This window comes from Carex rostrata, chromosome 7, assembly GCF_964058835.1.
Source record: "Carex rostrata chromosome 7, lpCarRost1.2, whole genome shotgun sequence".
NCBI lineage: Eukaryota > Viridiplantae > Streptophyta > Magnoliopsida > Poales > Cyperaceae > Carex > Carex rostrata.
Genome location: NC_135924.1, coordinates 10148937 through 10165786, shown reverse-complemented (window position 1 = coordinate 10165786; position 16850 = coordinate 10148937). Strand labels below are relative to the sequence as shown.

The following is a 16850-nucleotide window of genomic DNA, read 5'->3' as shown; positions in this document are numbered from 1 at the left end:
CCGAAGATTAAATGTCACTCGGATAACGTCTCGACTTGGTCGGCGTTCCTTTTACAAAGCTATGTTAAATATTGCCTGGATCAAGAACACTGTGTAATATTAAATTTTAAATCAATGATATGTAGACCCCACATATCAGTTCTCTCAGTAATTTTAGTTTCCGTGTCCAATCAAATTTGTTCATTATCCAGTCGTAATCACCTACCTTTTTTGAGTTTTTTCTTCCCGGAAATATAGAGGGAGCGAATTCTTTAAACGGATCAAACAATCTCAAAATTTTAAAAATTCAAACGGAATTTCTCTACATAATCGGGGGCTCGACCAATCAAATTATCAAAATCTTTTCGTTGGCATTCCATATATAGTCTTCTCCCTCCATTTCCCAGGCAAATCCAACTCGACTAACACCTAGACGAAATCCCCAATCTTTTTTTTTTTTTTTCCTGGAAGAAAAGAAGGGAGAAGCAAAGAGAAAAACAAAAGGGAGAAAGAAATAATCAGAAGCAAGATTGAGCTTCTCCCTTTTGATCTCTTTGAGCTAAACTCTTGATTTGGCTCCTCCCTTTTGATCCCTTTGAGCTGAACTCTATACAGCTCCTGTATTGGTTTGCAAGGAATTGGGGAGAGATTTGGAGTTAGATTGGGGAAGATAAAGACATGGCTGGTGCTGCTGGGCTGGTTTGTAGGAGGGGAGGCGCTTCTTTTGGATTTGCATATGGTTCGTCAATCGATAATTTGAATCATATGACCGTTCGATCAATTTCTCAGCTGGTGAAGACCAATGGGAAGAGGGCTTTCTTGGTTGATACCTTGGCCTTGGTAAGGAATTGCTTCTGAAATTTGTTTCATTGTTGTTGCATAGTGTGTTTTATGAATAAGCTAATTGTTGGGTAGGGTGCTGAATTGAGAGCAATTACTCTTTTGTCAAATTGCCTTTTTGGCGTAGTGATCAAACTATGGGTGCAACAAGAAGAAATTGCTATTTGTGCCCAATGTCTTGTTATAGTTTGCCACATTTTAGATTGGATGAGCACAATTCCATGTGTACCTCCCTAATTCAAACAATCATATCCCCTCCTTCAAGAGGAATTATTCCTATTTTTGATACCATTTCTGATTTCAATGTCAATTTTAGAATTAACATGTTGCTACCATTGGTGAATGCAATTGAACTTGTGAAAACTGTTCTTCCTTGGCTAGAATTTGCACGTGGCCCATCATCCTTCCTGAGTTTGCCTAAAGCGAACATTTCTCCTTGTCCACAAATTTTAACTTACAAGAACTATTTAGATCCACATGGGAATATTTCATTTTGGTTCCGCTTGCAAAGGGTATATGCACCTAATATGTGTTACAAAATGCTCAGGTGAGAAAGTTGGAGCACGAAGGTGTCCCCTCAAAACAAGCTGAGGTCATTACAACAGCCATAACAGAGGTCTTGAATGACAGCTTAGAGAATGTGGCAACCTCTTTCGTTTCAAAGGGGGAGATGCAAAGGGTAATTTAGATCCTTCTTTATAGGTTTAGGTTTTGTTAACAATGTTGAAAATCTTGAAAGATAAGTCTAAATTGAGAAATCCAACATTAGGTGATCTACATGGTCCATTTATAATACCTCAAAATAATGACATATTCAGTACATTTTTATGTGTGCCCAACTATTGAACTCGTTAGCAGTCTGAATTTAGCAAGCATCAATGCATTATTAAGCAATACTAAAATTGTATGAAATTTAATATGTGGGTTATCTATATTTGTCCAATAAAACACCTATAAACTTACTTTTTAAATTTAAAGGTTTGGTGAATTGATCTAAGAAATATGTCAAGATTGTGAGATTACTCCATCATCATGGGATCCCCTGGATCCTATCCCTTTCTCTTATTGTTTTTATTATCACTTTTGGTTAAGTCTGAGATTGTAAACTTATAGTTGTATGTGTATAGTTTAACTTTTTTTAACCTTTCCAGTGTGAGATGATACAAGATTCGAACATTGCCAAATTCAAAAATCAAGTGCACAGTTTGCAGGTATGGCAGCCTTGTATCAATTTAACTTTGAGAAAGGTCTTCAGTTCCTATTTGACCAAGATAATTCAAGTTACTGATAACAATGCAGATAATAATTGGAACAAAAAAATATAGGTTTTGGTAAGCACGTGTTCGATGTACATGCCCTATAAATACTGATATGCCTAATATTTCAGTATTCATTAACCAATTCCTTAAAACATAGACATTACCCTCTAATTGTGAATATGGATACTGAAGGATTGCATATTAATTAACACTATCCCTTTTTGCAAGACTTAAATTCTCTGTGCATGCTGGTTCTTAGCATCAAACTAAGAAAGTGTATGCATCCTTGTTATGTGTTTTGTAAATTATTATGTTTGATTGAATTATTCTTACTTTATTATTTTATTCTAGTTTTAAATTGAGGAGTTTGAAACTATGAAAATTATGGGTACTTATTATTTGTTCCAAGAAAATGCTTAAGGTCTGCCCCATTTTCTCGTGTTCTTATTGTTATAGAATATGACAGTGTCTACTAAAGCCTGTTTGTAGAAGATGAAAATAAACTTTCTAGCTTTGAGCAAAACTTCAAAATCTATTTCCTCTCACAATTGTATCAACATCACTAATTGTATTTTTGCCATGTTCTTTGGTAATTCCGGAGTGGCACTGTATACATTCCTATCCATATTGTGTGGATATGGTTTAAAAATTCGCCAACAATTTTAGTATCTGTAGTCACCATTTCAATGATATACGGGTGCCTAAGTAATTTTACTGTTATGTGTTTTGTTTTCATGGGCTATAGAGGTGGGTTTTTTTTATGTCAAGCTGGTTTTAGGAAAATTTTATCCTGCATTTTATTCTTTTGCTTCGGACTTATATCTTCATTTTCTCCTACAGATTTTATTTATTTTACTTTTATTTCAAAATCTTCTATTGTACTGTACCCTATTTTGCTTTCTAATAAGCGTACTATCTTGATGGCAGGAAACTCATTTCTCTTTGCAACAACGTGAGATTGAGAAACTGCAGGGTGATATCGAGAAGATGCGCAGTGAACTTAAGTCTGTATTTTATACTCTAGTTTGCTCTTCCATGTTTAATACAAAAAACTATTAAGGTGAAAAGACCCAACTTTCTAGTCTAAATTGTGTATAATTTCTTTTTAAACAGACATGAGATTGACAAGGTCACTGCTGGCCAACGTTTGGATCTCAACCTTGAAAGAGGGTAAGTTGATTGACAGTATATATTAGATTGACAAGTACCATTGAGGTGATTTTTATAAAAAAGCAAGGATCAGTGGAGGGAGAATTTAAATTTTATTCTAAAGAATCTGCATTGGCCATTTATACTTATTCCTCCCTCCACTGATCCCTAGGTATCAGTGGAGCTGTTTTTTTATAAAAATCGCCATTGTGGTGCTTGTTCTATTAAAACAATTGAAATTAGTTCTATTTTAAAAAAAAAAAATCCACAACATATTTGTAGTATCTGATAAGAATTAAAAAGATTTTGAGTTATTGTAGATTACCAACAAATTAGAACTCCCCAAAATGAATGAACATCACCCCAGCTATACCAAAGGGGTAAAGTTGGACATCTTTTGGATTTTATTTGGTGCTGCACTACACAGATAAATATATAGATTTTTTGCATAGCACATGACAAAGAAAAGCAAATATATAGATTTTTTGCATAGCGCATGACAAAAAAAAGCAAGCATAACTAGCTATTTTGTTGTTGCTATTTCAAGAGAATTTTTTTCTTTGTATACATTCCACATTAAGTATGAGCTTCTGTTGATAATTTTCTGAAGGAGATTTCTTTTAAAATTACAGGAGGACACGGGATGAGCTAGCAAAACAGAGTGCTGAAACAAATGACCTAACCAACAAGCTTGACCGGGTGAGCATAATTGGGATGTCAAAACAGTGCTTTATATCTCAAGGACATTTTTGTAAATTTGCAATTACATAATCATAACTGGTAGCTCTGTATGAACCATATGTGAACCAAATAATACAGGCATGCACCAATATATACCTAGACTTTAATTATGAAAACCTACTTCTCCCTGTGAAACTAATCTGGTCTGACTTCCATGAACTGTTTCAGTCTTGTACTAATAAGCCCGTAAGAGTTCCGGCTGTAATCAAACATATCGGAGAGAGAGAGATTACTTTTATTGAACCGATACAGGTCTGTATCAGCGCTGGTTCTAAGAAACTTAAAAATTTAATGGTTGGCTTATCTATACAGGAAATTCATTCACTGAAGGCCCAGCTAGAGGCATCGAAATATGATGTAATAAAGTATTGTATAGGTACACTAATTTCAATATCAGCTGCGGGGCTTGCTGTAATTCGAATCCTTATGTAGTACCCCATTCTTTCCTTCTTTATTTGTTCTCTCTTTAGCCAATCAAAATAAAAAAAGATGTGGCTGGAGATTATCAATTTCTCATGTTTGTGATGATTTTTTTTTACTAACTGCATCATTTATTGTATCATTTAGTTTACAGTTTTAACAATGTAAACTCATTGGCTCAAATGAAAATCAAAGTTTAGTTTCATTGACTATTAACAAGTTGTTCTTGCTTCATTCCTTGAGATAGAAGATCTATTACATTCAATTGCAGCTTTTGGATATTTTATTTGTGTACTACTTCCTATACAATATCATAGTGCGGTGATGGTCCTGTTATTTCCACTTTCCAGTAAGGTGTTTCGGATCCCATAAAATTGTAATTTTGAAAATGAGAATCCGTACCAGTTGTGTGGTTTTGTGTAGCCTTTTGCAAAAGTTGCTTATATACAATATTGCAGTGTTATGATGATCCTTTCATTTCTAGTAAAGTGGTCCGGAGCCCATGAATTTTTGTTTCGAATGAGATCCGAACTTTGTGCATGCATTTGGAAATTTTTTTTGGTTGGAATGACTTGACGTTGTCAAGTTGACAATGGTATTTTCACAATTTAATAATAGTTTTTCAAAACAGTATAAATAAATTGAAAACTAAAAAGGAAACTCATGATAGGTTTGTTCTTGCACAAATAGATTGTCTAGCAATCAAATTTTATGCAGTTTAAGTATTATTTGTTAGTGCAACAAGAATCATAAATTTCGTTAAAATTTTAAGTCACTTGATCAATGGTTATATATCAAATCTCATTTTTTTTATAAATATAATATGTGTATCATATAGATCATGTTTATAATATTGTATTTTAAATTTGTTTTAAAAAATTGTCGAAATTGCCCAGAATAATTATTTTCAAGCGATCACTTTTTTTTTTTTTTTGGTTATTTCAATTTTTAAAAGTTTCAATAAAACAATATTTGTGTTTTTAAAGGTTTTTTTTATTAAAAGACCTAAGCCCATTTTCATTCAAGAAAACAGTTAAAAACATCATATTGAACTAACACGGAAGATAGACATAAAATTGTCCAATCTTTTAACTCAGAAATACTTTACTTCTCTACAAGATTAAAAAATCATGATAGACACACAAAAAAAAAAAACTAGTGCTTTTGTGTAGTATTTTGCACCCCCCCCCCTCCGAATCTGTATACTCTCAGATACCTACATGGAACAATTAGCAACGGATAGCCCAAATTAATCTCAGTTGGACCAAGCTCAATCCAGTGCCTATAAAAATTATATAGGGGTCCCTTTTGAGATGCCAGGTTAAAATAATGGTTCAGATTTAATGTTTAATCTTGCTGCATTGCACCTGGTACAGTGCAAATAACTGTAGCACTTTAGCAAGGGGTAGAGTGGGAAAATAGCACGGTGGAACTGGCTCCGTCACGGAACGGTATAGTTACGGCACGGCTCGCGTGTCCCTTGTCGTGATCATTCGCGTGCCGTGACTATCTTTTCAAACTTTGGCACAACATGTCACATGAAAGATCTAGTCACGACACGGAACGACACGTAATTATGCGAGTCACGTGTAATTAGGACCATATTGATTAAATGGTGAATCTTAAATAAACTAACTTAAATTATGATTAAATGGTCACACGAGGCACGTTTTGTCACGGCACATTTCGGTACGGCGTGACTCATGTGGTGTGACTATTCGTGTGCATGACCACCCCTTAATATTATAGATAGGCACGGCACGTGACAAATTAACTTGATCACGACATGGCATGGCACGAAATCAAAGTCACGACGTGTTAGTCACAGCATGACACAGCACGCTTTTTTTCCACTCTAGCAAGGGGCAGTAAGATAATAGTAAATCATGTGCAATGAAAGCAGTCTGTCTCTATAGTTTTTGAGCTGAGCTGAGCTCGAAGTTGTGTCAGATGATATTCATAGAGAAGTATACAAGATTGTATAGATGTTTCCTTACCGGGAGTACATCATGAATCCTGACTATTGCATGCCTTTCAAGCATTTATTTATTAATTCCATAGGAGAGAAATAAGTTATCCCAAAACGAATAGATTCCTTCACATGGTGTTGAGAGAGAGGTCTGTCATTTGGATCTTATCTGGCTGCTATATTTGCTAAAATTATGAAATACAACAACTCAAATTCAGCCTGTGTGAACTAAATTCTGTTCACAAAAAAAAAATGGTAAAACAATCCATTGTGATAACTACCTGTGTTGATACGAGGTTCATGTTGTTGTTTTCTTTCTTCTCTGGTCTTTTTACTGGTATAATTACTTTGAATTTATCAAAAATAATAATAGAACTATCAAAAAATAATAAAACAACTCAAGAACACAAAACTCCCATAAATCTCCCTTCCCTCCCTTATTTTTTATTTCTTTTATTTCTTGATTGAATTACACGGCTCTTACATGCCTATTTATCAATTCAAAAATATTTTGTATATCATGTTAAACATGAAAACCAATCCTTAGAATTAATGACAAATAATCAAATAGTATCTATTGCTTATTTCACTAGATATGATTGATATCTTTCAATTTCTTCTTTCCTTCTTTTGAGTAGATATAGATCTTCTAGAGGATTCGGCTTGATCCCCAAGTTATGCTGGAACCGAGTGTAATCTTAACACTCCCCCTCACGAGGGTACGTAAATGTCTACCATTTCGATCTTCTCCAGCATTTCTTCAAATGGTTTAGTTGCTACCGCCTTGGTTAAAACATCGGCCACCTGTTCTGTTGATCTAACAAAGGGAAGAGAAATAATGTGAGAATTAAGTTTTTCTTTAATAATGTGTCTGTCTACCTCTATATGTTTTGTCCTGTTATGTTGCATTGGATTATGTGAAATGTTAATTGCAGTCTTATTGTCACAATACAACTTCATCTCATTTTTCGTTCACAGTTCTAATTCATTGATCATTTTTCGTAGCCATAATAGTTCGCAAATCCCTTTCACCATGCCTCTAAATTCGGCTTCAGCACTAGATAAGGCGACCACATTTTGTTTCTTACTTCTCCATGTTACCAAGTTTTCCTCAACGAAAGAAAGTAACCCGATGTTGATTTCTTATCCATGATATTTCCTGCCCAATCTGCATCTGTATATCCTTCAATCTTTGTATGTCCATTCTTCTCAAATTTGATTCCTTTGCCGGGTGTCCCCTTTAGATATCGTAAGATACGTGTGACAACTCCCATGTGATCTTCACTTGGATTATGCATGAATTGACTTACTACTGCCACTGCATAAGCTATATCAGGTCTAGTATGTGACAGATATATTAATTTTTAAACTAACCTTTGATATTTTTCTGGGAACCCATTTGTACAGAGTAATTTTTGATGCGTACAGTGTTTGAACTTTTGATGGACGAAAAGACCCTTGCTCAGCTCGATCCTTGCCCTGTTTTTTCTGCTCAGTTTGATCCCTGCCTTCGCTGTAGGGGCATTTTGGTCCATAAATAATTCAAACTCTGTACGCACATAATCTCATGCTGTAAAAATGGGTTCCCATTTTTCTTTGTTCGTAGGACATTGGTCAGGACAAATCTCAAACTTCACATTTTGTTCCATTGGGGTACTAACCGGTTTACAATATAACATTCCAGTTTTGGCCAAGAGATCAAGAACATATTTTCTTTGAGAGAGAAATATACCCTTTTTTATCATGATACTTTGTATTTTAGACCTTCCAAATTTTTCATTTTAAATTCTTTTGACAGCTTCATTTGAAGCTTCTCAATTTCAACTTTGTCATCGCTTGTTATAATCATATCATCTACATAGATAATGAGAATTGCAATTTTACCTTCAGTACTTTTAAAGAACATGGTGTGATTAGAATATCCTTGATTGTACCCATAGTTTTTCATAGCCTTGCAGAAATTCTTGAACCATGCTCTTGGTGACTGTTTCAAGTCATACAATGTCTTTTCTAATTTACACACTTTGTTTTCCGATCCAATATGGTTGTAACCGGGAGACAGCTCTATGTAAATTTCTTCTTCAAAGTCTCCATGAAGAAATGCATTTTTGACATCAAATTGATGTAATGGCCAGTCAAAGTTAGCTGCAAGGGACAATAAAACTCAAACTGAATTTAATTTTGCAACCGGAGAAAAGGTTTCCTGGAAGTCAACCCCATAGGTTTGTGTATACCCTTTTGCCACTAGCCTACCTTTATATCTTTCAATTTTTTCATCTGCATTGTATTTGATTGTATACACCCATTTACAACTAACTATTTTTTTTCCTGGTGGTAAATCAACTATTTTTCATGTACAATTTTTTTCTAGGGCTTCCATTTCTATAGTCATTGCTTTAGTCCATTCTTTACTTTTAAGGGCATCCTCAACTTTTTCGGGTATGGCGATAGAAGATAGTTGGTCTGCAAAATTCTTTAATGGTTGTGGCAATTTTTCGGTTGAGGTGTAGTTTGCAATTTGATATGTTATTTCTTTACTCATCCCATCTTTCGGGATGTATCTTTTTGGTGGTTTGCCACGATTAACATGTACAGGATATCTAGGCTGGATTTCAGAAGAAAATACCTCATTGTTACCTTCTCGTGGTATTGCCTCAATAAGGTCTATCCATGGCTTAATTCCATTTGGTGAATGACCCAACTGACCTATTTCTGCTGGATTTTGTTGCTCAGAACCTTCATCATTTTTCGAACCCGAGTCAACTGTTGCTGGACCCGAATCAACTGCTGGGCCTATACCCGAATCCACTGCTGCTAGATCCGAATCAGCTGCTGCTAGACCCGAATCATTTACTGGGCCTGGACCCGAATCAGCTACTAGTGGATCAGATAAAAAAGTTAGATCAAAGTCGGGTTCATCATGACTATTACCCTCCTGAATTGGATCTTGGATTTTGTTAAAAAATGACTCATTTTCTAAAAAAGTAACATCCATGGTAGTATAAAATTTTCTAGTACCTGGATTATAGCATTTATAACCTTTCTGATTTGCTCTCATTCCCAGAAAAACACATTTTTCAGCCCTAGGTTCTAACTTTGTGTGAAATGGTTTTTGTATATGGATATAAGCAACACACCCAAATATTTTTGGAGGCAAATTTAAGACAGATGGTATGGTCACATGAGATGATAGGACTTGGATGGGGGTTTTATAATCATTTGTACTTGTGAGTGTACGATTTGAGAGATATACAACAAATAAAAGTGCATTATCCCAAAACATAAGAGGTACTTTATTTTCAAGTAGTAGTGATCGGGTCATTTCAAGGAGATGTTTGTTTTTTCGTTCGGAAATGTCATTTTGTTGAGGTGTTCCTACACATGTTGTCTCATGAATAATTATATTTTCTCTAAAAAAATTTTGTACCCTCTGGTTCAAGTATTCTATCTCATTATCGCTCCTTATAGTTTTTATTTCTTTCCCAAATTGAGTATTTACCAATTTATGGAAATCTTGAATAACTTTAGAAACCTCATCTTTTGTTTTAAGTAAATAGAGCCAAGTCATTCTGGAGCAATCATCAATAAAGGAAACATACCATCTACAATAAGATTTGAAAATTATAGAGGATGGTCCCCATACATCTGCATGTATCAAATCAAAAAGATTCTTACATTTATTTTGACTATTATAATAAGTTGTTCTATGACTCTTAGATTGGATACAAGTTTCACAAACAAAATCTTTAGGATCTAAATGCAAAAATAAATCGGGTAAAAGCTATTTCATGTATCCAAAAGACGGGTGACCTAGTCTTTTATGCCATACCCAAATTTTATTCTTAGTAGATATATGATTTCCCCTTACTATATAATTGCTACCAGTTTTGACTTCATCCAAGTAATACAACCCATTCCGTCTAGTACCATGGCCAATGATCATTTTCGTGAGAATATCCTGGATTACACAGTAGTCAGGGAACATAAGCACAACACAATTTTGATCATTTGTAAGTTGGCTAACAAATATCAGTTTTGTTGTAAGGGAAGGAACCACAAGTGTATTTTTCAACCTTATTTGATTTGATAATACAATTTCTCCTACACCTTCTACAGGATAAATTTCCCCATTTGCATTAATGATTCCAGTTTTATGTGAAGTGCACATGATTTCTAATTCAGTTTTTTCATGTGTCATGTGGTCGGTTGCACCTGAGTCAATGATCCAACCTTCATTTTTCCTGTTTTTGCTCAAATTTGAGATATTGCACTTACCCATGCTAGTTTTGAAAATATCATTTTTACCTTCACAATGATCTTCTCCTTTTGTTTGTGACTTAGTTCTGACTGCTACTTGCTGACCAGATTGGTTCGGTCCTGGCTGCTGCCTTGGCTCTGGTTCAGATCCAGCTGCTGCTCCTTACAAATGTCGGTTGCTGCTTGCTGATCACTAGACTGCCTACAGCCACAGTTATTGCTGCTACACCTTTTCCTTTCTCCTCATACTTCTTCTTCTTGTCACATTTCCACCAATCTGGGTAGCCTACCACTTTGAAGCATTGCTCCTTTGTGTGCCGGTTTTTGCCACAGTTCGTGCACCTTAGTTTTGTGCTATTAAATTTTACATCAATAACACTTGAATGAATTATACCCTCGGTCATGGCAACAGGTTGAGGTATGATTTGTGTCGTCGGTTGAGAATTGTTTATGACAGCAGTTTGCATAGCTGTCATTTGAGTCATCATTCTTGTCATCTGCTCAATCAGTGCAACAATGGTGGTCGATTCTTGGGATTTGGCTTCTGACATTATTCTACCAAGTATGGATCGCTCCTTAGAGCAGTATAGCACAAGAAATTGAAGTTAAAGAGAAGAAGAGCAACAATTTCTCTAGCTATACCACTAGACAACCACGCTCTGATACCATGTCAAAAATAATAAAAGAACTGTCAAAAAATAATAAAACAACTCAAGAACACAAGACTCTCATGAATCTCCCTTCCCTCCCTTATTTTTTATTTTTTTTCTTTCTTGATTGAATTACACGGCTCTTACATGCCTATTTATCAATTCAAAAATATTTTGTATATCATGTTAAACATGGAAACCAATCCTTAGAGTTAATGACAAATAATCAAATACTATATATTGCCTATTTCACTAGATATGATTGATATCATTCAATTTCTTCTTTCTTTCTTTTGAGTAGATATAGATCTTCTAGAGGATTCGGCTTAATTCCCAAGTTATGTTAGAATCGAGTGTAATCTTAACATAATTATTAATTGCTTCATGCGCACATAAGTCTTTAGCTGGGATCACATTATTTTAGTATATTATCAGCACTTGACATTTGTTTATGGAAATTTCTGATCAGAGTAGTTGGAAATTCATTGATGCTATACAATCTATTATCTATCATTTTACAAATTACTGAAACTATTTAACGTAACGCCAGCAGATTAATTGCGAGTTTAATATCGTTGCATCTGCCAACTAACTGGCACCCCAAAAGTAGAACATTGCACTTGAAGTATATTTATTTAATAAAGAAGTTTATCAATAAGATATTAGCAGAATGATTTTCATGTGTGAACACCTTTTGGCACCTTAATCCTGTGCTGGTAGCCTGGTACGGTGGTACCAATAATACAACACACAACTACTTGATATTGTTTGCCAATTAAGTCACATCTTATAAGTCCTAATATGTACGCAAGTGGATTTAAATCACCATCATTAATTGGTGAATTATTGCTTGAATATGGTTAGAATATTGTTATTTAAAGATTTTGTGTTCCAAAAGTGTCTTAATTTCTGCTTGGATATTTGTATTTGGTCAATGCTACATTGCTACTCTGTGAGATGTCAAGGTCTTGAAAATGTAAAAGAGATACAACCATTTTGACATCTGTGCATTCGTACGGAAATCTTGATTTTTATGATCAAATCAAACTGTGGCTAAATAATGACATTTCAACAAATTCATGTACGAGTTTTGAACAAGAATGAATTTAAAAGTAACTGACATTAAAATAAGAAGACACGAGATTGTATTTTATTGGGCAGTAAGATAATTGCTTGCATGACAGGTCTTATCCCCGTCATGCGTCCCGTTTCCTCTATTGAAAGTTTGCGTCATGTCAAATTATTAACATAATTCTTAAGACAACAACCTCTAAACTAAAGAAGGGAAAAACTATGTTATGACTTGCTCCGTTGCGACATGACATGTGTGTGGATGAGGTGTCGTAATTTGTGGAAACTGACTTAATTTAAAAGAAAAAAAAAACCAACTCTTATTTATAAACTTTTCGATATTTTTCTGAATTTTTTTCTTCAATAAACCGATTTTTTTTTTAAAAAGAAGAAGTTAAAGTTGATCACATGACTTAATTTAGCCAACTTTAATGACTAGTACAAGAATATATGGGACAATATTTGCACGGATAAAAAGTGACTTTCTGCGAGAGTATACGGACAAAAGATATTTTTTTCTATTAGCGACGGGAGTATCTACGAGTATTTATTGAAGTCGATTTGCCACAAATTAACTAACTTTTTTTGTAATTTAAGCTAGTTTATTGAAAAAGAAAAAATTCAGAAAAATATTGAAAAGTTTATAAATAAGAGTTAGTTAAGTCAGTTTGCCACAAATTATCACACTTGATCGACACACATGAAACATAATCAGTCACGACATGACTTAGTACAAATAGGACTAAGGTACTGTGATTACTGCAATGTTGTGATCATCTCTGTCATTTTGATCATGGTATGTGACACGAATTTACTTAAGTGCTCTAAACGCTTAAATCATTTCAGTTAACAGAAGATACATAAATTAATGAAGCATCGAATATGATCCAACAAAAACATGCATTTCTTATACCGATTGTCTTTCATATTATATTGGAAACTCTTCTTCTAATTATATTTCATATATATATATATTTTTTTTCATTTTGTTGTCTTTTATTCTGTATTTGTTGTCTTTCATTTTCTAGTAGGTGTCTTTAATATTCTACTTGTTGTATTTTATATACTAATGATTGTATTTCATCTTTTTTCTTGTTGTATTTCATCTTTTTATAGTTATATTTCATCTTGTAATGGTTCTCTTTCATAATTTGCAGGTTATCTTTCATTTTCTTATGGTGGTATTCCATCTTATTTTAGTTGTTTTTTATTTTGTACTTATTGTCTTTTATTTTCTACTAGTTGTCATTCGTATTCTACTGACTTTCTTCCATCTACTATTGGTTATTTCATCTTTTTTTAATTATTTTTTTATCTTGTTTTACTTGTTCTTCAAGTTCTAGTAGTCATCTTTATTATTCTTCTAGTTGTATATCATCTTTTTCTCGTTATCTTTCATCTTGTATTATTTGTTTGTCATCTTCTACTGGTTGTTTTTCATATCATTCTAATTGTATTTTATCTACTAATGGATGTATTCCAACTTTTTCCAGTTGGTGTTCATTTTCTTCAAGTTTTCTTTCATTTTGTATGGATCGTCTTTCATCTTTTTTTTGTTGTCTTTAATCTTGTACTGATTATCTTTCATGTTCTACCGGTCGTCCTTCATGTTATACTGGATGTCTTTTAGCTACTATTAGTTGTGCCTCATCGAACAAGATCTGACCTCGAGCATGACCCCAAGGCTGGTATGCATCGTCATCTTCCACAATCGTCTGAATTACATGACTAGATTGCTCGCCATTTAAATCGGTAAACAAGAGATAGCAGCAAGCCGGGATGACCTCCTTATTAGAAACCTTATCTTGAAACGAATGACAGTCAAGTTGGTATACTCAAAAGATGAGCAGTTTTCACCTTAAACAATTAGAAAACGTTTTTATTTTTTTATTTTAGCGATCACACCATTATGAGCATTAAACTAATAACTGTTTATAGTTTTAAACTATTTGCATCCTTTGTCCGTACGTTCAGGGTTGGAACCAAAGATATATTTAGTGAGGATGCATATATATATGTCATATTAAATGTTGATAACTTGGTAAAATTATAGAGATTATATTAAATAATAAATTGTAACTATTAAGAATAATTTTCAAGATTTTATAGATATGCTAAACACGAGCTTTTTAAAACAAAAATAATTTATATATAATTAAAGAAACTACATATCTATAATATATGTATGAACGAAGATTAGTTTCGGTGTCAAAATAATTTTAACACATCACATGAGTTGTCAAATATCTTTTCTGGTTCCTCATTCCACTTCAAAAAGTCATTACATAGGGAAAAAAAAAACCTCAGTGCATATTTTTTTTTTTTGTGTCGCGTCATTAATTCATTACATAATTTGAAAAAATATTGCTATCTTATGTTCACAATTAATTGGATGGCAATTTCCATTGAAAACCTCATGAAAACAACTATAATTATGTGTTAACTTTATATTTTGAGTTATAAAACTGAATAATTCACAGTATTTTTTTACGAAACGAAAATACTTTTGTTTTATGATGAATGGAAATTAACACACACATGAATATTTATTGAGAAGGCTTAATTACAACATCATCATAAAAACAAAGATGGCATGAAGTGTGAAAGCATCATCTAAGCATTAACTAAAACTGAAATCTGAAAAGATTCGCTTGATATTATAATCTGCAGCAATATATCTTTGTATTAAAAGAAAAGAAAAAAAGAAGAAGAATCTCATCGAACAACAAAGACAGTTTTCTGATACTTGGCAAATCTTGTTGCTAAAGCTGGAACTACAAATTCTTTACGGTTATGTCGGAACAGTGATATGGTGCAGTAAGCCATTCTTTACGGGTCCGGATCCTCTAATTTAAGTAACCCAATCTCTCGGTTTTGGATTGAGACCATTTGATTCGAATCTGTCGCTCAAGATTGCTTTGCGATTTGAATTTATATCTCGGGATGTGTGCACTCCACTTCAGATAGATTATTACGGATTCGAATCAAATGGTCTCAATCCAAAACCCAGAGATTGGGTTTCTTCACTAGATCTGAACTCGTAAGCAGGGGGGTTCATGCATGTTGAGGAAATGAGATCAATTGATCTTCTATTTGTTGTCAAAAAAAATTATACTTGTAAATAATTTTGTATACATTTTATAGTAAACAAATTTTGAATATTGTAAAATTGATTCATATACAATATGGAGATTATATATAATTGATATTATTTGTGTTTGATATTATAGTTTGAAAGTTCATCTCTGCTTCTGATGGTGAGTGAGACGAATTTGCATCCTCTTCTTAAACTTTTGAGTTTTTCTTGGAAAATCTCAATCGTTTAAATATTTTCTGCACCAATCTCAGAGCACAAATAACATTTTCCCTCCTGTGTTATCCTCAAATAGGCACCATACAGCATGTCGGTCATACAAAAGTTGAGATATCTCACAAGATACTTGAGTGTGACACCAATATTTGGCAGTGGCGTAGCTAAAATTTCGATCAGAGGTAGGTAAAATAAACTTACAAATTTCATCCAAAATTTTAAATGTTCATGATATTTTTTTTTCCATATTCTTAGTCAATTAAAAATAAAAAAAGGAACATAAATAAATAAATAAACAGAAAAATAGGAAATGAAGGAATGAGAAAAAAGCAAAAATGAAAAAAAATAAAGAAACTAATACAAATCAGAAAACACAAAAATTAAGAAAAATGGAGATGTCCGGGATGCCGAAATGGAGAGAAAGAAGAAAAAAAAGAGAAATGAGAGTAAATGAATGAAAATGGAGGCATCCTATACATTTCAAATAGAGGGGAGAGAAAAAGAGGAGCTATTTTTCTCTCACTTAATCAGCCGAGTTTTTTTAAAATATCCAAATTTAAAAATATTTTATTATAAATAATCACATTTTTGTCAAAATTTTATTTTTGCCCAAACCGTACAGATTATTTACGGTTTGAATTAAAAATTCAAACCGTAAATATTCCTTACGGTTTGAATTAAAAATTCAAACCGTAAATATTCCTTACGGTTTGAAATTTTTTTTTTTTTATTTAAAAATTTGGACCGTATATATTCCTTACGGTTTGAGTTTTTTTTTTTTTTTAGCCCAACTTTGCACCTCTGGTTAATATAACAAAACGCCTTCAAAAATCATGAAAATTTACTGACATGCATTTTTGACTTCGTAGAATAAGACTGTGAAGTTTCATGCAAAATATCAAAACAGATCGTGAGATATCGGCTCTCAAAAATTGCCCGAACTGCTGAAGGAGTGCTTCTGAGCCCAAATTTGCACCTCTGATTAACATATCAAAACACCTTCAAAAATCATGAAAATTTATCGACATGCATTCTTGACTTCATAGAATAAGACTAAAAAGTTTCATACAAAATCACAAAACAGATTGTGAGATATCAGCTCTCAAAAGTTGTCCGAACTGCTGAAGGAGTGCTTCTGAGCTCTCAAAATTTGGGCTCAGAAGCACTCATTCAGCAATTCGGGCAATTTTTGAGAGCCAATATCT

The 16850-nt window shown here is 33.4% G+C and overlaps 1 protein-coding gene across 1 annotated transcript; it reads left to right on the top strand.

Annotated features, from left to right (window-relative positions):
• The first annotated feature begins 219 nt into the window (after positions 1-219).
• Positions 220-4600, top strand: LOC144556817 (protein FMP32, mitochondrial-like). Its single transcript, XM_078305271.1, has 7 exons — positions 220-819; positions 1367-1498; positions 1971-2030; positions 3006-3082; positions 3192-3248; positions 3860-3926; positions 4281-4600. The coding sequence occupies exons 1-7, from the start codon at positions 658-660 to the stop codon at positions 4398-4400; spliced, it is 675 nt and encodes a 224-aa protein (XP_078161397.1). The 5' UTR covers positions 220-657; the 3' UTR covers positions 4401-4600.
• Positions 4601-16850: the final 12250 nt, after the last annotated feature.

What these genes read in the sequence shown, in the direction of transcription:
- LOC144556817 (XM_078305271.1), top strand. Translation starts at nt 658, where the DNA reads ATGGCTGGTGCTGCTGGGCTGGTTTGTAGGAGGGGAGGCGCTTCTTTT. An exon ending in AAGATGCGCAGTGAACTTAA is followed by an intron (nt 3,083 to 3,191) that starts GTCTGTATTTTA and finishes CTTTTTAAACAG; the next exon opens with ACATGAGATTGACAAGGTCA. An exon ending in TAACCAACAAGCTTGACCGG is followed by an intron (nt 3,927 to 4,280) that starts GTGAGCATAATT and finishes TTATCTATACAG; the next exon opens with GAAATTCATTCACTGAAGGC.